Raw genomic sequence first — 21,790 nt, 5'->3', positions numbered from 1 at the left:
AACCATCAAACTCTGAGCATGTCTTGGCTGATCGACTACATCTGGGGTAAAGATTTGCTTTAATTTGCTTTACCCAGAGCATTCTGAGAGGTGGCCATCTCACATTTCGGCTGGTTTCTGATGGTGCGGAACAGTCTGCGAAAGAAGCAGGTATTCTGCTAGTCGTCTTTCTTCAGCTCCTTAATTGTGCAAATTCCTTCCCTGTGTACCTGCACACGGAACCCTATCCACTGACCCTGGGCCAAGAGAGATTTTAATGAGCTACCTTCTGAAAAAGAGTCTTTATTGTCCTAACGGCAGCTTTGGCTGCTGAACAGTGCTCTCTTTCTTTAATGAAACAATCAGTATCTCTTACTCTCTCACTCTCCTTCCCTCCTGATGGAAAAAGCCGAACCCGGCAAGCCCCGCTGGTTTGCTTTTCCCCCTGCCGCCATGCTCGCCTCACGTCCTTCCCTGGCAGAACCCCGGGCGGTGAACACTTAAAGCACATAGGACCGTTAGACTCCTGTAGATCCTGCTACTGAACCTTCAGAAAAGGCCAGATCCTTCTCTCAGGACGTTCTGTTAAAGGTCAGCATCCTTCATCATTTTCTGCACTTTCTCATGCTTTGATCAGGGCGCGTTCTCATCTGCTTTACTCTGTAGATTTAGGCCTGTTGTGTTTGTGCTGATGGCTTAGTTGTCGGGTGTGACTGTTTTGAAAAATGGAGCCGTTTCGAGAATAGCTGATAGCATATAAATAATGTCCAGTTTTATTGGCTTAAAAGTGGACTCTTTTGACGTTGGACAGTTTCAGGACCTTTGATTTAGATTTAAATTGAGGAGATTTAAAGCATAAGGGGGTTTAGTCAAGTTAAACTTGCACTGTTATTTCTCTCTTTCTTCACAACTGGGACACACCTATTCTACCTGTGTTCACCTTAATGTTCTTGACTGGGACAGCCTTGCAACATAACTTTTTCAATGATTCAAGCCAAGTAATGCTGTTCAGCACTTTTATGATGGATTTCCATCTTTTGAATGGTTTCTGCTGAAATAGCTCTTATATATATATTTGAATTGCCTCAATTATTAATTATGTCTGGAAGCACCTTGAATGCAAAAATGACTCATTACTGGGATTTACTGGATACCAGTAATTTCCATAGAAGTCCTGTAGACTCTGTCAGTCTCAGAGTGACAATTATGACTCATGTAGCAAAACACGAAACCTGAAGAGCAAGGGCAATTTGGAGGGGGGCAAGCCATGACGACTTGTGAGTGTGTCAGTGTGTGTGCTCTCTGCCCCTCCTTACTTCAAGCATATAAAAGGGGCCAGCTCCCATCCCTTGTCAATATCACCTTGTCCAAAGCGGCGCTACTCAGACTCGTCATTCTCTTGGACTAAGCGGAAAGGAGCCAATCAAGAATGGGTTCTGCTGGGTTGCAAATGTTGGGCACTGCCTTGGCCATCATCGGCTGGATCATGGCCATTGTGGTCTGCGCTCTTCCCATGTGGAAGGTCACGGCCTTTATTGGGCAGAACATTGTGACGGCGCAAACCACCTGGGAGGGCATCTGGATGAGTTGCGTGGTCCAGAGTACCGGGCAGATGCAGTGCAAGGTCTACGACTCCATGCTGGCCCTCAGCTCGGACCTGCAGGCCGCCCGGGCTCTGTGTGTGATCTCCATTTTGATCGGCATCGTTGGGATCTTTCTGGCTTTGGCTGGAGGAATGTGCACCAACTGCATCGCGGACGAAAACACCAAAGCCAAAGTGGGCATCGCATCAGGTGTCGTCTTCATTGTCTCCGGGTTGCTGTGTCTCATTCCTGTCTGCTGGACGGCCAACTCCGTCATCCAGAACTTCTACAACCCAGTGGTCCCTGGTTCTCAGAAGATGGAGCTTGGAGCTTCTTTGTACATCGGCTGGGGTGCTGCCGCCTTGATGATAATTGGAGGAGGCTTGCTCTGCTGTAACTGCCCACCAAAGAACAACTACTCTACTGCAAAGTATTCGGCCCCCTCTGGGTCCAAGGGTTATGTGTGAGAAGATAGATGGGAAGGATGCTTGGACTTTTTGGACTATTATCATTAGCTGGTGAACAAGCTGCTTATTTTGTTGTGCTGCCAATCAAAGACTTGTTAGGGCAAAGATGTAATGGTGCAACGACTTAATGATTTGTAATGGGTGAAAGTGTCTGCCAAAGTTAGGTGTGACACTTTTTCATACTTATGCTTTTTAACGCTGCCGTGTTATTATATATTTTTTTACATTGCGCTGAAAGCCTCATTTCAAATGCATCTTATTTTGTTGTATATTAAACAGCTTATCAGTTCTACTGCTTTGAACAGTTTTACATAACATCTGTTTACTCCATTATGTTATTTTTTTACTTAAGTAAAACAGAACTGTGGTTTGAATAAGTGCACACATGCATCTCTAGAATGTCCTGAAGAACTTCATGCAAACAGTAATGCAAATCATCACTTCTGACTGTCACCATAAAACTGGTTATGTAGATACTTTGTTAAAAATTTCCATACATTTAAAATGTACAAACACAAAGCAGAAATGTCCTTTCCTTTGTCTCAGGAGAAATAAAGAAGAGATGGAAGCATTACTTACAAAATGTGAACCTCATAGACTGCTGAAAGACTTCTGAGATGAGGTAACAGCTCTAAAATGAATGAGATTTAACAGGTATGTAAGTGTTAATGAAGTAAGACTGAGGCCATTCAAACCCTGTTCATTAGAAGTAACGGAGATCTTATTTAGAACATTTCTGTCATCTAGGTCTGGGAAGTTCTAGTACACCTCACTCAGGTTCTGTTCTAAGTTCTAGGCATGAGGGATGCTGATTTCAGTTAATAGCGTATGTAACGTTCCATCTTATTCATATTCAGTGTTTTGTGCACCTGGAACAAACAGATCAATCAGGAGTGGTACTCTGTCCAAACCCTATATCTTGTGGAGTCCCACAGGGTTCCATTTTAGGGCCTATGAAACTGATGGTAATTATGACAGTGATGTACTAGTAGTTATGAAAGTGAAGAAGTGTGGGTCACAAGGTTTAAGGGGTTAAAAATAAAGGTACAAGGTGGTTCATCTAGGGCAGTGGTTCTTAAACTGTGGTACTGGTGGTGCGCCAGAGAAAATAACTAATTTAATAATTAAAAATAAAATAAATAACATGAAATAAATTGTGGAAATTACTAATTAAATCAGTTTTTATATAATTCTGTTTTTATAAATAATAATAATAAAAAATAGATAATAAAATCAGTTTAAATAAAAAAAGTGAGAGACCTACTGATCACGTTTCGGATAGTTTGAGATGGGAACTGCGAACGTGACGAGTAGACGCAATGGAGTACGGCGTCTGCACAGCTCATAATATGAAAATAACACATTAATTGTAATACAATTTGTTTTAATTAAACTGATTTTACAAATTGTATTAAAATTGATGTGTTATTTTCATATTATGAGCTGTGCAGACGCCGTACTCTATTGCATCTACTCGTCACGTTCGCAGTTCCCATCTCAAACTATCCGAAATGTGATCAGTAGGTCTCTCACTTTTGGCAGAATTACTGGTAAAAATTAAATCTTCCAAAAACACTATTATATCCTGGCTGACGGTAGCAGATGCCAGGAGCAGTGAGCCCAACCCTGGTAAATCAGCCACACCTGTTGGGCAGGAGGAAGAGGATTCACTGCCCGCCCAAACAGACAGTATGCTCGTATTAGCAAAGCCGAAAAAAGTGCTCCAACACGGTTCGACGCAAGAATCCTTCCTGGGATTCACATTAAGTGGAACAGAGGAAGAACCAAGACCACATGTGCTGTGTGCTGCAATTCCCAGCAATGAGAACAGCTCGAACTGGTGCCCCTTTCAAATGACCCAGTCACTCGCAGAATTGCTGATATAGCAGATAATGTCAGACAGATGTTGATAGAATTGAATTTATTTAAAACAAGCACACACACACACACACACACACACACTTAGTTAATGTGTGCCACATGTGGTTCTGTGATACATATTGGTGGTATTTGGAAGTTTTGGTTTAATAATTGGTGGTACTTGGTCTAAAAGGTTTGAGAACCACTGTTCTAGGGCATCACTCATACAATCCTTTATTTGTTATAGTGAATGGTCCACTCCCAGAACTGAGCTTGAGGCACAGGAGAACTCTAAGGAGTGAGCTTGGGCTGGAGTTCTGGGTGGCTTCTACTGAATACGACAGGGCCAGACCCCACCTGTCCCTTTGTGACTGAGTGTAGGTGTGGAGGAAGGGGAGGAGATTCTTGGGCATAGACTAATGATGAAGAGGAGGAGGAGGAGGGGTTTGGGGCGTGGCCTTGCTGCCAACTTAGGAAATCTCATAATTCCATTTAAAGAAGCGTGCACACTGTCGTTGTATTTTGCCAACATTATTTAAAATAAAGGTAAAAATAAAGGTGCTACATGAACCCATTTTGGTTCCATAGAGAACCATATAAGTAAGAGATGTGTGAGTGGGAAGAACCTTTGAATAGGTTAATAAGCTTTTGATAGTTCTTTAAGTCTCTAAAACCCCAAAAAGCCCAATGCCCCTCTAGCCCACGCCTGGCATTAGTCATGGTGCCAATAGGTTCATGATGTTCCAGAGAGTCCTATTCTATTGGCAGTACTTCTCTGCAGGGACAAGACAAGCTGGGTGTGTGCATTTGCACATCTGTGTCAGCAATGGGTGCAACTTAAAGTAGCTGAATGCATTTATTAGAAGGAGTGTCCACAAACATTTGGACACAGTGTATATAAGCATGGAGAACCTTTTTTTAGAATCTCTACAACCAGAACCTTAGCTAATTTCAAATCAGCAAACAGGGTAGTACTCTCTATTAAAAACCTCGGCCAGCAGTCTTCTCCCGAGAGTCAGTGCATGTGTATGAGAGTGACACCCGGTGTTGATTTAAATGTATCTGCTGCAGACTGTCCCAATCTAATAGCACTGCTGCCCTCTACTGCTTACATTCAAGCTGAGCTCCTGACTCAGTTCCTGACTCAGGACTTTTCCCCAGTCTGGAATTACCCAATGGCTGCCTCAGGGGTTGCCATCAGAAAGGCCATAAACATAAATACTGCAAACATAAATAGTTTTGGGGGATGTGTCCTTATTATCCAATACCTAAAACACTGCTGTCACTCCCAGAGTCAACAGACCGTACTCAGCAGGGCACAGTGGCGCTTATTTCAGAAGTCATAACTATTGTTTTTATTTTTATTATGAGGTTTGTTTGTTTGTTTAGAGGAATAAACCAACAACACTTTTCTGCTAGAGCTTAGGGTTAGAGTGAGTGTTAGGTTTAGGGTTAGATTGAGTGTTAGGTTTAGGGTTAGAGTGAGTGTTAGGTTTAGGGTTAGAGTGAGCGTTAGGTTTAGGGTTAGATTGAGTGTTAGGTTTAGGGTTAGATTGAGTGTTAGGTTTAGGTTAGGGTTAGAGTGAGCGTTAGGTTTAGGGTTAGATTGAGTGTTAGGTTTAGGGTTAGAGTGTTAGGTTTAGGGTTAGAGTGAGTGTTAGGTTTAGGGTTAGATTGAGTGTTAGGTTTAGGGTTAGAGTGAGTGTTAGGTTTAGGGTTAGAGTGAGTGTTAGGTTTATGGTTAGAGTGAGCGTTAGGTTTAGGGTTAGAGTGAGTGTTAGGTTTAGGGTTAGATTGAGTGTTAGGTTTAGGGTTAGAGTGAGCGTTAGGTTTAGGGTTAGATTGAGTGTTAGGTTTAGGGTTAGAGTGAGTGTTAGGTTTAGGGTTAGAGTGAGCGTTAGGTTTAGGGTTAGAGTGAGTGTTAGGTTTAGGGTTAGATTGAGTGTTAGGTTTAGGGTTAGAGTGAGTGTTAGGTTTAGGGTTAGATTGAGTGTTAGGTTTAGGGTTAGAGTGAGTGTTAGGTTTAGGGTTAGAGTGAGTGTTAGGTTTAGGGTTAGATTGAGTGTTAGGTTTAGGGTTAGAGTGAGCGTTAGGTTTAGGGTTAGAGTGAGCGTTAGGTTTAGGGTTAGAGTGAGTGTTAGGTTTAGGGTTAGAGTGAGTGTTAGGTTTAGGGTTAGAGTGAGCGTTAGGTTTAGGGTTAGAGTGAGCGTTAGGTTTAGGGTTAGAGTGAGCGTTAGGTTTAGGGTTAGAGTGAGTGTTAGGTTTAGGGTTAGATTGAGTGTTAGGTTTAGGGTTAGAGTGAGTGTTAGGTTTAGGGTTAGAGTGAGTGTTAGGTTTAGGGTTAGAGTGAGTGTTAGGTTTATGGTTAGAGTGAGCGTTAGGTTTAGGGTTAGAGTGAGTGTTAGGTTTAGGGTTAGAGTGAGTGTTAGGTTTAGGGTTAGAGTGAGTGTTAGGTTTAGGGTTAGAGTGAGTGTTAGGTTTATGGTTAGAGTGAGCGTTAGGTTTAGGGTTAGAGTGAGTGTTAGGTTTAGGGTTAGAGTGAGTGTTAGGTTTATGGTTAGAGTGAGCGTTAGGTTTAGGGTTAGAGTGAGTGTTAGGTTTAGGGTTAGAGTGAGTGTTAGGTTTAGGGTTTAGGGTTTAGGGTCTTCTTTATTCCTCGATTCTGTGGAAAAACTGAAAAGTGAAGTGTTAAGGTAAAGTGAAGAACCTGTTTGTAAAACAGCTGACCTTGAGGTATTTGCTTGTTGTTTGTCAGTCCTCTGGAAGGTCATTCCGGCTGTGTTTGTGGTGTACACACTCTCCTCAGGAGCCATAGGGGTTCCAGTATCAAGTAGCAGCATTCAGGCAAGAAGAACCAGACCCCACCTTCTATAACAGCCTGAAACCTATAAATACCAGAGCTCTGCCGAATGCATATCTTTGGCTATCAGAAGAAGGTCCTCCATGCATTTGTGCTGCTCCAGTTCTGGGTTGTAGAAAGTAAAAAAGGAATATGCCGTCTCAAGGGATTCAGATCATGGGCATGATCACGGCTCTGCTCGGCTGGCTAGGGGTCATTATTACCTGTGGCTTGCCTCAGTGGAAGGTCACGGCCTTCATCGGCTCCAACATTGTGACGGCACAGATCATATGGGAGGGAATCTGGATGAGCTGTGTGGTCCAAAGCACCGGGCAGATGCAGTGCAAGGTCTACGACTCCATGCTGGCCCTTGGCTCAGATCTGCAGGCGGCCAGGGCGATGATCATCATCTCCATCTTGGCTGGTGTCTTTGGGATTATGCTGTCCATGGCTGGTGGGAAGTGCACCAACTGTATTGAGGACACGCGCAGCAAGGCCATGGCATGCCTCACCGCTGGAGTCCTGTTCGTGATCGCCGGCTTGCTCTGTCTGATCCCCGTCTCGTGGTCGGCCCATACCATCATCTCGGACTTCTACAACCCCTTGATGTCTGAGGCTCAGCGGAGGGAGCTGGGGACGTCTCTCTACATTGGCTGGGCTTCGGCCGGTCTCCTGCTCATGGGTGGAGCACTGCTGTGCTGGAACTGCCCTCCAAAAGAGCAGCAGCGTATCTACAACCCCAAGTTCTCTCCCGTCCGATCCACCGCCACTTCCAGGGAGTATGTCTGAGAGAGAGGAAGAGAGACTAGAATATCTTCATTCCACTGACTTTCAATTTCCTAAAATTACTGTACGCCGATGAATCGCGTCATTTAGATTGTTTGTTTAGGTTTGGTTGACGTCAAAACTGGGGTTTTTATCTCCGGAGCAGTCAGTGAAAATACTCTGTATTATTTTCCCTTTTGCAGCTTCTGCTGTCTCTTCGAGCTCTCATTCCATATGCATGTAAATGACGCGCTTAATAATAATGAACTGCCACCACCAATGCCATGGGGACGCAGCAGTGTGGGTATTGTGGGACAGTGCTGGTATCTGATATGTTTCATTCTTTGGAAATAACTGAATTAACATTCCAGAGAAATATATCAAATGCAGTCAAATGAATAAAATGCAGATTTTTAACATTAAAATTAATGTTTTTACACACTGTCAACTAAACATTCTGCTTTAAAGATGAATAATGATAGTTTTTACTGATACAGTATCGATATCACTGTTCATCCCTAGAATCCTGTGCTTTAATATTGTGAGCTAAAGTTGAAACAACAGATGTCAAAATAGTCTTAAAGGCTTAAAATATACTAATGTACTACATAAGGTTTATTTTTAGGCTATTTCAAATAATATACAGGTATTAGCTGCTAACATCCTTCTTCATTTGTAACATTGTATCATTGTATCTGCAAAACAGCAGCTTTACAGGAGGAGGAAAAACCTTCTGAGCTTTTAATTGAAGTCAATGTAAAGAACAGTCAGATTCACATTCTGAAGAAAAGCAACAAAAAAAAAAACATCAGAAATGGAGATACAAGGTTTTTGGCAGAAGTGATGATATGCAGTGCTCTCTGTAAACTGTCTGGCTTTTTGTACGCTTGGACGGCTGATCTGTAAGAAATAAAGATGTGTTTTATGAAATTCACTCATTTGTTTCTTGGAGTTTCTGCTGGAGTTTCTTGCTACTTTGATCCATAGAGCTTTCATAAAGAGCAATGTCTGTGTGAACTGTGTGAGTGTGAAGTAGAGCTGGGCAATATTTTATCATACTGTGATACATTTTGTTATCTTGGCACACAATATGCGTTTATGAATGTATCGTGAATATGGTCAGTGTTTATAGAGCACAGATTATCTGCATGTGTGTAATCAGTCTCAGTATGGGAGAGTATTTGGATAGCAGTTCACGCTGCTGGTGCTTTTTTATCTACATGATGTAATGTTGCGATAAATATCACATATCATTAAAAAGTCTTTAAATATCGTGATCAATGTTTTTCCATATCGTCCAGCTCTAGCGTGAAGGTCCTTCACCTTGGTAAAGAGTCATTCATTTTTATAAAGGTTCTTCACACTCACAACTCACACCTCTCACACACGTCTCCTTTACAAATACTGTTGTTTTAGTACCAAATGTGGTTCTTCTATTAGATCACTCTAATCTGAACCCTCTGTAGCACCTTCATTTTTTTCGGAGTGTTGGATAGTAGCTCAGCCTGAGTCCTGAGCTTCTCGTTTCTCTGTTTGTTGTGAGAGTGTCACTGTAAACTGATAAAGGTGTGGATCCGGTTCTCAAACCAACATGCTGCGCTAGTGGTTTCCTGAAAAGTCTCCATTGTTTACAGTATTAGATCACCAAATTCAGGTATAGTGTGGGACAGACTGTGGAAATAATTGTTCAGTTGTCTGGACAGGGATTGAGCCTAGTTCAGGACTATACAACATTCAGAAGCTCAACCATTCCTAGACATGTTTGGGGCTCAGGGTGGGTTTCTTCTTTTTCATTAGCACTGGAGCTAACGGCTAATGGGATTGGACATGTTGTGAGCAATAGTGACCGAACAGCATGTTGCAAACTGCATGCCTGAATCATCACACACTTTCCTCCGAGACCAAGACTGAGAGAGTGCCATGCTATCTCTGGGTGCGTAGATGGCGCACTTTCTCCTCATCACTCCCGTTGTGATGCTGGCTCAAATCAGAGATTAGTAAACAGCTTGATGGGACGTTATGAGAACATTTAGAAATGCTTTTAAAAGATTCCAGGAAGGTTATCTTACAGAAAGCTTATCTTTACAAAAATAATGTTTCAGGAACGCTCTGAAAACATGAGAGGTATCCCAATGTAATTAGAACATTATTAAGACCACATCCCCAGACAAAACTAACTTTATGAAAGAATCTAAAATACAACATAAATTACATTTTCACTGATAATAAAGATTTAAATAGTGAACTTCCTTTACTTTTTTATTTTCTGTCACTGCAATCTTCATACAATCCACTTTCATTGTGAACCATTTAATGCTGCAAGGTGTCAGTGCAGGTGCTAAGTTGTTTAGCTTGATACCAATTATGTAAATGTAATGGTGGGGTGGTGGTCACTGAGAATAATGCACAACTGGTTTCTGTGTTTCTGAGTTTGGTGTTTTGCAGCTTCTAGTTTTTTTTTATTCTTGATTTTGATATTCTTTGATTCCGCATTTCATTAGTCTTGCTTTTTGATGAAAATAAATAAAAAATAAGAAGCTAAAAAGAAATTATACTGTACCAGATGTTCAGAATTGGGTGGTGTCCATGGGAGTGTCCAGATTTCAGGCAGCCACTAACTGCAAAGGATTTGTATTCAGGTATTAAAGCTAATTCTTATATTTAAATTTCTGTCATGTTGTCCACTTACTTTTGAACTGATGGACTATGTAAAAATATTTGCAATCAAAGCAATTTATTTGTTAAACCCTTCTCTGCAAATGCACAGTGATAATATACAGAGGCAAAATTACAAAAACATGTGTCACTGTCCAAATGGACCAGTAAATACACCCATACCCCCAATATATACTATTATATAGTATTTTATTAGTAGTAGCACTTAGATTCGTCTCTGCTGTAAAGGTTCAGGATTTGCAGTCACAACATTCAGATTATGAAATTCTCACTCTGTTGAAACTGAACGTTCATCTCATGACTTGTGTGACTCATTAGTATTGTCTTCTCATATAGCATAATAAGACTTTAGCTCGGTGAACTTATTGATGAAGCGTGAGGTTCATGTGAAGATTTTTTAGAATGATTGATGATCTCTATCCACAGTCCCATCGTCCGTAAGATAGCTAGGTTTCCTCTCTCTGAGGTCTATTTTGCCAGTTGGTCAGTACTATCTATTAGTTGCTCCATCACATACAGAGTTAAGAACCGAGGTGAGGAAAAACACACAAGTCCTGGACCAGCATTCATATCTATCATCTTCTCAGGGCAGGGTGGAAGTGTTCCTCAGGGTAGGAGGTTCCTGTTGGTAAGATCACTATAAATAGCTTATTATTATAATTATAATATTAGCCCTAAATTAGCCCTTATTTACTTTATAACTTTAATATAAACTTTTAATATAAACCATTTTGGGTTTTTTTCTATTTTTAACTAATATAATTTGTTATTTACACTGTGCCAAATCTTGAATCTGAGATGAACCAATAGAAATTCTCCAACATGTCTTGGAATAAAATCTTTTAAACTGACTTCCATTAAAAGATATTTCATAATGAATTTTTTGTTTTTCTGTGACATGGTATGTACTTTTTTCCACCTTGGCTACCATAACAAAATTTAGTGTAATTTAGTGGAATTTGTGACCATTTCTATGTGTCCATACATCAAAAACGGGTAGCTGGTGTTCTCAAAAAAACAACCAACCGAACAAAAATGGAAGACAAAACCCCAAGATATAAGTTTTTATAGTGACGATACTGATGATATTGACGATACTGATGATGACGAATGCTAAGAACAATGGAGCCACGGTATCTGTTTGTTTAAGCAACAGTATTTGCCTTATTCAGATTAGGCCAGGCGGAAGCATGAAGGTGTTTTTGCTCATGTGTGTATTCTGAAAGCCTTCAGTCTGCCGACCCTACTGAGAACTTGTGGAATCCAGCTTGTCTGGAAGAACCAAACACATGACTCCTCCCTGTGAGATTCCTCACCAAACAGGCCAGCACTTCCTGCTTGTCTCTCAGATGGGACAGCGTGAAGGCCTCCGTGACGAACGCTCGTGGTCTTGGTTTTCACTTCTGCTGGTTTCAAGATGGGTAGGATTGCCAAGGAGGTGTCAGGCCAGACCCTCTGCTTCATCGGTTTTGTTGGGGTGTGCATCACCTGCGGCCTTCCCATGTGGCGCGTGACCTACTTCATCGGTGCCAACATTGTGACGGGCCAGATTGTGTGGGACGGCTTGTGGATGAACTGTGTGATGCAGAGTACGGGGCAGATGCAGTGCAAGATCCAGTCAGCCATAATGACCCTGACGCAAGACCTGCAGGCTGCCCGCGCCCTCATCATCATCGCCATTATCTTCAGCTTCGCCGGGATGCTCATGACGTTCATCGGTGGCCGTTGCTCAAGCTGCCTGAAGAACGAATCCTCAATGTCCAAAGTGGTCATTCTGGGAGGTATCCTTTGTATCATAGCTGCAGTGATCTGCCTGATCCCTGTATGCTGGTCTGCGGCCTTCACCATCTCCGATTACCAGAACCCTCTCACACCTGCAACGCAGAAGAGGGAGATCGGGGGCTGCATCTATATCGGATGGGGCACGGCAGCCGTTCTTCTTCTCGGAGGGATCATCTTGTGTACCGCTTGTCCACCAAGAGAAGATACATACCTGAACAACCCGAGCATGTATCCCTACCAAGGGCCTATGATGGGACCAGCTGGACCCTACGTGCCTGTCAAAACGTACGCACCCAGCGTTACGTATACAGGGACGGGAACCTACGTTCCAAACAAGCCATACGCAGCTCCGAGGGTTTACTCAGCTGTTCCGGGACAATATCTATAAGGAACACACCTGGCGTAGTGTTTAAACAGCGCTTCTTGACTTTTGTGCCTTCAGCTGTTCGAGCTGACTAGTTCTCTGTACTGTAGCCAGGATTCAGCTCGTAAGAAGAAGCTGGGCTGATCAGTGTCCATTCCTGACCTTTGATTGAGAATCAGTAGAACCTGTTTAGCAGCTTTTACTAAGATCAGCTTCCTGATGGTCAAACTGCGAATGTGTAAACTGCAAGTGTTTGTTTGTATATTTGAGAACGTCTGAAAAATGAACAGGTTTATTCTTCTATAGTTTTATATACAGTGTCCTGATGTTGCTGCACTACTTTTCATTGTTGTTATCTGGAGATGTTGTTTATAATGGGATGGTTGTTTAGTCTCTCAGACTGGGAGAACCATTTGTCAATAAAGAAAAGTCTGTATGACATCACGTGTATTTTCTCTCATTTCTAATAAAATGCAACAACAGTAATCTCACTAATAGTAATCTTACACTACCAGCTAAACCTTTGGTCTAAAATGATATCAATACATTAAAAAAATCTTAATTAAATCTTTTTCCTTTATAATTTTTTTTGCCAAACATAATCACCAACATGGAAAACTTACTTTAATGCTTTAATTTAATGATTTTCATTTTGGATCATTTCTATTTGTACATAGATTATGAGGTTCACACAATATAAAGCTGGTGTTTTTTAAATAGTATAAAAAGTGATATAGTGGGTTGTGACAACACAAAACAATAATTCAAAATAAATTATATTCATATATTCATATATATATATATAGATAGATAGATAGATAGATGGACATTATTACTGATGTGTTTCATAAATATGGAGTTCATCAAATGGCTATAAATATGGAGTTAATATTGAATATTAACTCTTATTAGCCTTGGCTTATTATTTAGTTATTAAATGTTAATGTTTTATTCAGTTAATAATATAGTCTTAAGAAAAAGTTTGGACACCCGGTCCAATTACGTGTTTATATTCTTTTCTTTTTTAATCATAATTACTGTTTATTTGCTTAATTTAACAGATTACAAAAAGAATAACATTCATTGTGAAGAGTGTAAAAGTTATGAGATATTTAATATTAAAATTATGATGTGGTTTTATTTGTTTTTCCAGGAAAAGTAATTGTGTCTAATATTTAAAGAATTATTTTAGATTTAAGATTGTTTATTGTATTGTTTATTTGTTTTCACGTATAAAATCATTTACCAGGACTGCGCAAATGTTTGCATAAGACTGTGATGTATTCAGTAGCTACAATGAAACTAATATATAACTTACATTAGTAAATATGTAAGAAGGGAATAATAGATCTGAGGCTCTAAGAGATTAAATGATTTGCAAGTTTTAAAACAAATGAAAAATGATCAAATGTATCATTTTGTTCTTGTGAAGATGCTTCAGTTTTACCTGCTGCTTCAGACGTCCTTGATAACGTCACTACCTCTCCCTTCCGCCTAAACGCAGGGGCTTTCTGCTAATGCCTTCCCTGTTCTTTCTAACTGCGCGTTCACCTCTAAACAATACCGGTGTACTTTCGAATGCCATGTGATTGATGGTAATCTCACCGAAACCCCTTTCTGAGGAATCTCGTCAGGCCTGAAACCAAACTTGTGAACTGGTTTGAGTAGCAGCCATCAGAACTGTAACTCCACCCATCCAGAAGATCCTTATAACCTGCAGACTAAAGGTAAGTTGTCATTGTTCCGCCACTGCAGCAGATCTCCAGACAAGCAGAAGCTTTCTCGCTGGTCAGTCCTCAAAAAGCGAAATGGTCTCCATGTGCCGCCAGATGCTGGGCTTCGGCCTGGCCATTATCGGCTTCCTAGGGGCCATCATTATTTGCGCCCTTCCCATGTGGAAGGTGACCGCGTTCATCGGGGCCAACATCGTGACAGCGCAGATCATTTGGGAGGGCTTGTGGATGAACTGCGTGATACAGAGCACGGGGCAGATGCAATGTAAGGTCTATGACTCCATGCTGGCGCTGCCCCAGGACCTCCAGGCGGCCCGAGCTTTGATCATCATCTGCATTGTGGTGGCTGTGTTTGGGATCATCCTGGGCATTTGTGGAGGAAAGTGCACCAACTTCGTGGAGAACGAGGACAGCAAGACCAAGGTGGCCATCGCCAGTGGCATTACTTTCATCATTGCAGGAGTGCTGTGCCTCATCCCCGTCTGCTGGTCGGCCAACACCATCATCCAGGACTTCTACAACCCAGTCCTCACCACTGCTCAGAAAAGGGAGCTGGGGGCTTCGCTCTACATAGGCTGGGGTGCTGCCGCACTCCTGATCCTTGGTGGAGGTCTGCTCTGCAGTTCCTGCCCTCCCCAAGAAGAGAAAGTCTACAAGTACTCCCAGCCCCGATCCACCGCCACCAGCAGGGCATATGTTTGATCGGGACTGGAGAACCGCCAAGAAAAGACACTTTATTCGTCGGGACGTTCCTCAATCTTTTTCTTCGTGTTGCAAGAGGATCCGGCGGAGTGGAGTTGGAAAAGATGGACATGAGATGTTTGTTGGCTGATGTAAAAGCAATTGGAAGGATCTACATAAGTGGACTAAGCTTTTCTGGGTTATAAGGAGAGAAAGGATGACGTTGTTGGAAACGAAGGGAAAAATAGTATGAAGAAGAAATAGTAGAATTATTATACCACTATAGATTGAAGTATCAGCTGTCTGTGTAAACATTGGTACACTGGTTTATACTCATTCCAGATGTAAAACCTTTTATAGTTTTTATAGTTTTGCTTATCTTTTTTTACATGTCTTTACTTATTAACAGTCTGGGGAAAAAAGAAGGACGCACTGTCCAAACAGTACACTGTTTACCTTTCAATCTTAATGTAAAAACATCTGTCTGGATAAATATATTCACCATGTCAAATGTAAAATAGCAGAGTATTGATTACTCCAAGTGAACAGTACATTCACAATGGGTTAAAAAGGAATGTTCTACAAATAACACATGATTATACAAGAAATTGTATTTATTTATACTTTAACATTTTGTCACTAAATGAACTTTGCACATTCAAATAAATTTGTTTTATCAGAAATCAGAAGTTTTCATTTGTCTATTATTGCTGAACTACGCTGAACCTCAGTTAATCACATGGATTTTCAGTATTGTATCAGACAGTATGTTGAGCCTGTGCTCTGTCTAGAATGCAGACAAGCTCGTGCAGCTGGTTGGACAACTCCTGACTAAACCGTCAAGTGCAATCTGTTCACTGGTTCTTAGCCAAAAAACAATGGTATTTATAGAACCACAACAACCACTAGAACTACCAGTTCTGCTGTGTGTGTGTGTGAGTACGGTTCTCCCGCTGGTAAAACAGAGCATTTCAGTGAGAGTTTTATAAAGGGTCAATGGTATTTTCAATTCACTGTAGGGCATTATATGTCACCATCTGCGCTTATACTAATATTTATACAGGACTTTATTAGGTTCTGCCAAACAAGCATTTAAAACATGGTTCCACCACAGATAAAACCCTACGTAGAACCTTTTTTCCTTGGGGTTTAGAAAGGTGGTGCTAGTCTGAAACAGCATTATCCTGATCAGGTTATGTTGCTGTCTGATCCGATTCGAGTCTCTTAATGCTGAGTATCAGCCGATACTGATCTGATCTGATCTGAGTTTAGATCAGACGAGCTGCTGAATAATCAGATCAGTAAAATCTCTTTATTTCAGTATCAGTTTCTATAATCAGACATTCTGGACTAATTGACGTTTCTTAAAATGATGTTTTATTGTGTTTAATATCTGATAATCCAGTCTGATCTCCTCCCTGACCAATCAGCTCCCAGCTCCTTTACAACACTGCAGTCTAATCACTTCCAGTGTGTGTGAGAGTGCGTGTGTGGTGTTACACACTCTGGACTGGTATCTCTGGTTGTTGGTCTACTGGTGTGTAATAACTGGTTTATAGTGGGTGAATGTCTCCCGCTGGTAAAACAGAGCGTTTCAGTGAGAGTTTTATAAAGGTTCAGATATTATGGTCTGTTTTCAGGTTCCACTGTAAAATAGCTCCACACTGCAGAACCTCCTTTATTTACCTTCTGAGAACGTCCGCACTGCTGCTGCAGCCGGCTGGACTATAGCGTAGTGGCGAACTGAGGACACCAGGTGGCGCTCTGAAAACTACGGTTAAAACTAAAACTCAGACCTGGATTGGGATTAAAACAGCCGATACCCGATCCATTAGCATATGCTCGTATCTGCCCTTAGTAATATAGATTGACGTTCATTTACATACTTATTTAATGGAATATGTCCTTTATGACCTTTTGACATCACGTCTGTAGTGTCACCCTGGGATTTTTTCCCAGCCACAATCAAAACAGGTGATGTTAACTGTAAATCTGTCTCCCTACTCGGATGAACAACAGCAGCTTTAGTTTTTACTGCATTTATGGCATTTTGCTGAGATTATTATCTAGAGCAGCTTACATTTGAATTATGTTTCACAGAAAGGAGATTGTGGCAAGTCTTGCACAAGGACTCATTGATTTTTAGGGTTTTATTTTGGTGGTCTTCGAGCGATGCCATGCAGAAAAATATGCAAAAAAAATCCCTTAAAATCCCTTAAAACAAGTAAAAAATAAAAAAGGTTAGAAATAATTGCAATGGTCAACCATTGAAGATTACTACAATAACCTGAAAATGGGAAATATTAGATATTTAAACTACATTTAAGAGGATTTCACTTGCTAAGATATCATTTTTGCTCTGTAAATCCACAAATATCACTTTAGACTACAATTTAGGCATGAAAGAACCACCATTGGTTCCATAAAGAAGTCTGGCCCGACATCTGACCCTCAGGGAAGGCAGTGTTGTTCTCCACTACGCTACACCAACCACTAGAATGCATATGAGTTTGTTCTTAAATCGGTGAAAACATGAAGCTGCTTCATGATGTTTGGCCTTTTAGCATGACGATATATCTATCTACTCCGAAATGTAAAAAATTTCATCCAATGGTGTCAGTAATGTGTCGGGTGTGTTATGCATCGAGGGTTTCAGGTCTGGCTCATGACCTACATCCATTGTTTGCCACCCATTAAAAACAGCTCTGATGTTTATGAGTAAAATATGATGACTGGCGGCACAAAACAGAAAGGGTGATCTTTACCTCTTTCCTTTTCTTCATCAGTTTGTACGAATCCTCAAAGGATAGTGGGAAATGTGGATTAAAGGTCAGCTCGGGTGCTTTGTCCACAAACAAAAGCAAAACCGGTACTGAAGAAGGCAGATCTGGCTGGTTCTAATAGCTGTTAATCTTTTTGAGATTCCTCATAAGAGGTTTCAACCGCAGACTCGTAAATTGGGCTGCAGAACAGAGTGCAGATCCAACCCCCACTGTCCCAGGCACAAAGAATCCTGCAAGGCTGGAATTCTTCTCGGCAGGCCCAAATGTTCTCGAACAGCACACACCTGTTTTCAACGAGCATGAACTGCAGGTTGATGGCTTTGCCTCAGACAGCTTTCACACCGCAGAACGACAGACAGCAGTCTGCCTCGAGCGTGAGCGTGAGCTTCGGGTACAGTCCATGCAGCAATGGCGTCTGTGGGCTTGCAGTTGCTGGGATGCTCCCTGGCCCTGGTTGGCTGTGTCGGGGTGATCCTAGTGTGCAGTCTGCCCATGTGGAGGGTGACGGTCTTCGTTGGTAACAGCACTGTGACGCCTCAGACCCTCTGGGAGGGAATCTGGATGAGCTGCGTGGTGCGAAACACTGGGAAGACGGAGTGCAAAGTCTACGAGTCGATGCTGGCCCTCAGCTCGGACCTTCAGGCCGCTCGCGCCCTGGTGGTTATATCCCTGGGGTTAGGCGTCGTTGGGCTCCGCATGGCTTTCACCTCTGGAAAGTGCAACAACTTTGTTTTAGATGAAAACAGCAAGAAGAAGGCAGCTATAGCCTCAGGTGTGGTTCTGATCATCTCTGGGGTCTTGTGCCTGATACCTGTATTCTGGACAACCAGCAGGACTGTTAGCGATTCCAACAACCGTGGGCTGGTGGACGAGCAAAGGTTCTATCTGGGGGCTTCACTCTACATCGGCTGGGCGGCTGGATTTCTGTTGGTTGTTGGAGGAGGAATTCTCTGCATATCATGGCCAAAAACAGACAGAATGACCAAAAACACCATCGCTCAAACACCACCTTGTGAAGAAATCCAGGTCATGGAGCAGTTATGGAACAGCGGGTAGAGCACAGTTCCCAGCCAGGTACCACCAGGACCGAGATGTTTCACACCTGTACCAAAGACTCACACCTGAAAGCATAAGAAGGACATTATGATATGGAAGTATATGATGATGCATACATACTGTATACAGATGCATGTAGATGTGAAGATAACCATGGGCAAGACTGTATTTCTCTTCTGTTGGAAAGTGGACGTTCTTTATAATTATTGGTCTTATTGTCTTATTGAATTGCTTTAGATGCGTTTTATTTTAGCTTTAATAAACTACATATAATAACATCTAAGATGTCCTGCATTAATGATAATTTACACAATAATTGTGAATGCAATTATAATGAAAATATAATATATACTGCAGTTAAGCACCAAAGACAGTGTTGTTTTTGTGAGACACCCTTTCATTTAAATATTAAATATTAAAGACATTTTAATCCCGTTCCTTTTTGGATGCAGAGGGCTGTAGGTTTCCTCCCTTAAGGTCAGTACACAACAAAACCTGTTTGCCAAGGAAAGTCTGAGTACACTCTTCCAGCCCGCCCACACCTTTACGGTACCATGTGTACTTTTAAAGACCGTTTTCAAAACTGTTACCAAAACACCACCATCCTCACACATTGATTTAAAGTTGATCAATGAATTATGAAGGCCTTATTTTTTTTTTATTTGGGAACATCAGAGAAGTAATTGTCCCATCAGCAGAACAGTTTTAACCATGTTATCAGATTTGTTTACATGGATCAGACTTGAGATGAATTCACCTTGTCTTTTCAGGGGTTTTTATAACTCAGACGACACATTTAATCTATATTAATCCATAAATTGCGAAAGAGGCTATTAGCTTCCAGGAGGAAGCTCGAGCAGTGACTCAACAGCAGCTTGCTGTGTACAAACTCACTGATCTCATTCTCAAAAATCTGGACCATCTGGTTATAGGGTGACAAAAGTAAATGGCATTTCTGATGTCAGCTATCAAGTACAGTTCTGATTCAGTGTGTTGAATATTATGCTGCTTTTTTCATTGGTCTGTAATGTAAAAAGTCTGTAAAAGCCTAGGCCAGAGGTGTCCAGCTTCATCCTGAAGACCTCCAGACCACTTTGTTGCGCCCCCTGCTTAGACTCCGTCCACACGAATCTGGGTATTTTTTTTCCCTCCAATGAAAAACCTGCATATGTATGCTAGCCCTGTAGGGGGCGTAGTTCCTCACTAGGAGAGGCACCAAATCATAACAAAGGAGGAAGAAAACCCAATAATCCCAAATGACACACTGCTCTCTAGGTAGTGTACTGTGCAAGTTGCATGTAGATGTTGTAGCTTTAATGAATTTCAGCCTGAAATATGCATGCTTTGTGATGTTAGCATTTTCATAAAGTTCCTTTTACCTCCGTCCACACCAAAATGACCAAAACATTTTAGGGCATTAATGAGATACATTCCTAGGGCCCTTGTCAATCATAGGGCCTTAGAATTGACCAAACACCCCCCCATACAATGCCCCTGCTAAGCGTCCGAATCGTTAGGTAGAATTTTGAGGGCACTACAGTCTCCCACAATGCACTCAGAATTTATAGTAAGCATCGTAGCTCACTACACTAGCTAAATGTGGACCAGAATGCATTGAAAGACCATTTATACCCTGATGGACCACAGCTGAACACTCAGTTCTGACATCTGAACATCTGACACACCATGTTCTAGTCAACACTGCCATCTAGTGATGGAACCTAGTGAGTGTTGCCTTCAAGTCGAGGGATCCTTGGATGAACCTTTCTGTTCAAAATGTGGTTCTAGACGTTTCTCAGCCCTGTTTCTCTCTCTCTCTCTCTCCTTCTGCAGGTCCCTCAATGGCTCTGCAGGTCCTGGGCATCACCTTGTCCATGATAGGCTTGGCTGGCACCATCATCATCTGCGCGCTGCCCATGTGGAAGGTAACTGCTTTCATCGGCACCAACATTGTGGTGGCGCAGGTCTTTTGGGAGGGCCTGTGGATGACCTGCGTTTATGAGCGCACAGGCCAAATGCAGTGCAAGTTATATGACGCCTTATTGGACCTAGACCCTTCGCTGCAGGCCTCCCGTGGCCTTGTAGTCACCACCATGGCGCTTGCATGCCTGGCCTTCGTGATCTTCCTGCTCGGGGCCGACTGCACCAACTGCCTGAGTAACCCACAGGCCAAAGCCCGGATTGTGGTGGCATCTGGAATCACCTTCATACTCTCGGGCCTCACCACCGTGGTGCCTGTGTCCTGGACGGCCGACTCCATCATCAGGGACTTCCACAACCCTATTGTGCATGAGGCGCTGAAGAGGGAGATGGGGGCGGCGATCTATGTGGGCTGGGTGACTGCAGGGTTCTTGCTAATCGGAGGGGCAGTTCTCTGCACCAGCTGTCCACCACAGAGGGCCAAACACTCGACCAGATACACCTCGGCAAAGTCAGGAACCCACAGCAGTTATGCTTTCAGGAACTATGTGTGAGGTTCTAGTCTTAAGATCATGAACAGAGTAAAGTGGATCACTTTTTGGCCAAAAAATAAAACAAATGTACATATTTTTTCAACTGCAGTTAATACGCTATGTGGACAAAAGTATTGGGACACACCTTCTAATCAATCAATCATTCTAGCGTGGTTCTGTATGTAATAGGAGACACCGCTGCACCAACAACAAGTCAGCTGGTGAAATCTCCTCCCTCCTAGATCTTCCTCCATCAGCTGTGAGTGGTGTTATTATTGAACAGTGGAAGAGTTTAGGAGGAACAGCTCACAGAGAGCAGCTCAGCCACCGAGTGTCTGTCAGACCACGTAAAGTTACAGAGCGGGGTCAGGGCCGAGTGCTGAGCTCAGAGCAGAGTGCAGAAAAGCCTCCAACTGACTCAGTAACTGCAGCAGAGCTCCAGACCTGCTGCTCTTAGAGCTGAGAGCAAAGGAGCACCAGCTCCAGAATAATGCTTATGGGGTTAGAATTGGACGTCAAAAAAGCTCCTGTAGGTGAAACGTGTAGGTGTCCCAATACTTTTGTCTATTCATTAATACAGTGTAAGAAAAGTCTTTGTGAAAACTGCGTATAGCTGGGTTTAAGAAGAAATGTCTTCTTAAGAACAGCTGGTGAAGACAGGCTCCATGTTTGTTAAACTGCTGAATAACCGCACGTTTCTTTAGAAGGTTCTTCACACGAACACGGTCTGACGCGCCTGAGCACAGTGTTGTCTGTAATATGCCTGCGC

At 42.2% G+C, this 21,790-nt stretch overlaps 5 protein-coding genes and 1 pseudogene across 5 annotated transcripts; all 6 read left to right on the top strand.

The window, feature by feature from the left end:
* The first annotated feature begins 1,408 nt into the window (after positions 1–1,408).
* Positions 1,409–2,029, top strand: LOC140545522 (claudin-like protein ZF-A89). The gene has a single exon (XM_072668304.1). It carries the CDS (start codon positions 1,409–1,411, stop codon positions 2,027–2,029), a length of 621 nt encoding a protein of 206 aa, XP_072524405.1.
* A 4,852-nt stretch (positions 2,030–6,881) lies between these two features.
* LOC140545746 (claudin-4-like) lies at positions 6,882–7,517 on the top strand. Its single transcript, XM_072668712.1, has one exon. The coding sequence runs from the start codon at positions 6,882–6,884 to the stop codon at positions 7,515–7,517; it is 636 nt and encodes a 211-aa protein (XP_072524813.1).
* A 4,069-nt stretch (positions 7,518–11,586) lies between these two features.
* Positions 11,587–12,459, top strand: cldnf (claudin f). The gene is made up of 2 exons (XM_072668710.1): positions 11,587–12,306; positions 12,394–12,459. Exons 1-2 carry the CDS (start codon positions 11,587–11,589, stop codon positions 12,457–12,459), a joined length of 786 nt encoding a protein of 261 aa, XP_072524811.1.
* A 1,664-nt stretch (positions 12,460–14,123) lies between these two features.
* Positions 14,124–14,750, top strand: LOC140545744 (claudin-4-like). The gene has a single exon (XM_072668709.1). It carries the CDS (start codon positions 14,124–14,126, stop codon positions 14,748–14,750), a length of 627 nt encoding a protein of 208 aa, XP_072524810.1.
* A 3,170-nt stretch (positions 14,751–17,920) lies between these two features.
* LOC140545523 (claudin-4-like) lies at positions 17,921–18,528 on the top strand (annotated as a pseudogene).
* Positions 18,529–20,409: 1,881 nt separating this feature from the next.
* Positions 20,410–21,042, top strand: cldnj (claudin j). Its single transcript, XM_072668431.1, has one exon. The coding sequence runs from the start codon at positions 20,410–20,412 to the stop codon at positions 21,040–21,042; it is 633 nt and encodes a 210-aa protein (XP_072524532.1).
* The last annotated feature ends 748 nt before the right edge of the window (positions 21,043–21,790 follow it).

This window comes from Salminus brasiliensis, chromosome 23, assembly GCF_030463535.1.
Source record: "Salminus brasiliensis chromosome 23, fSalBra1.hap2, whole genome shotgun sequence".
Classification (NCBI taxonomy): domain Eukaryota; kingdom Metazoa; phylum Chordata; class Actinopteri; order Characiformes; family Bryconidae; genus Salminus; species Salminus brasiliensis.
This window is presented reverse-complemented; position numbering and strand designations above follow the sequence as displayed.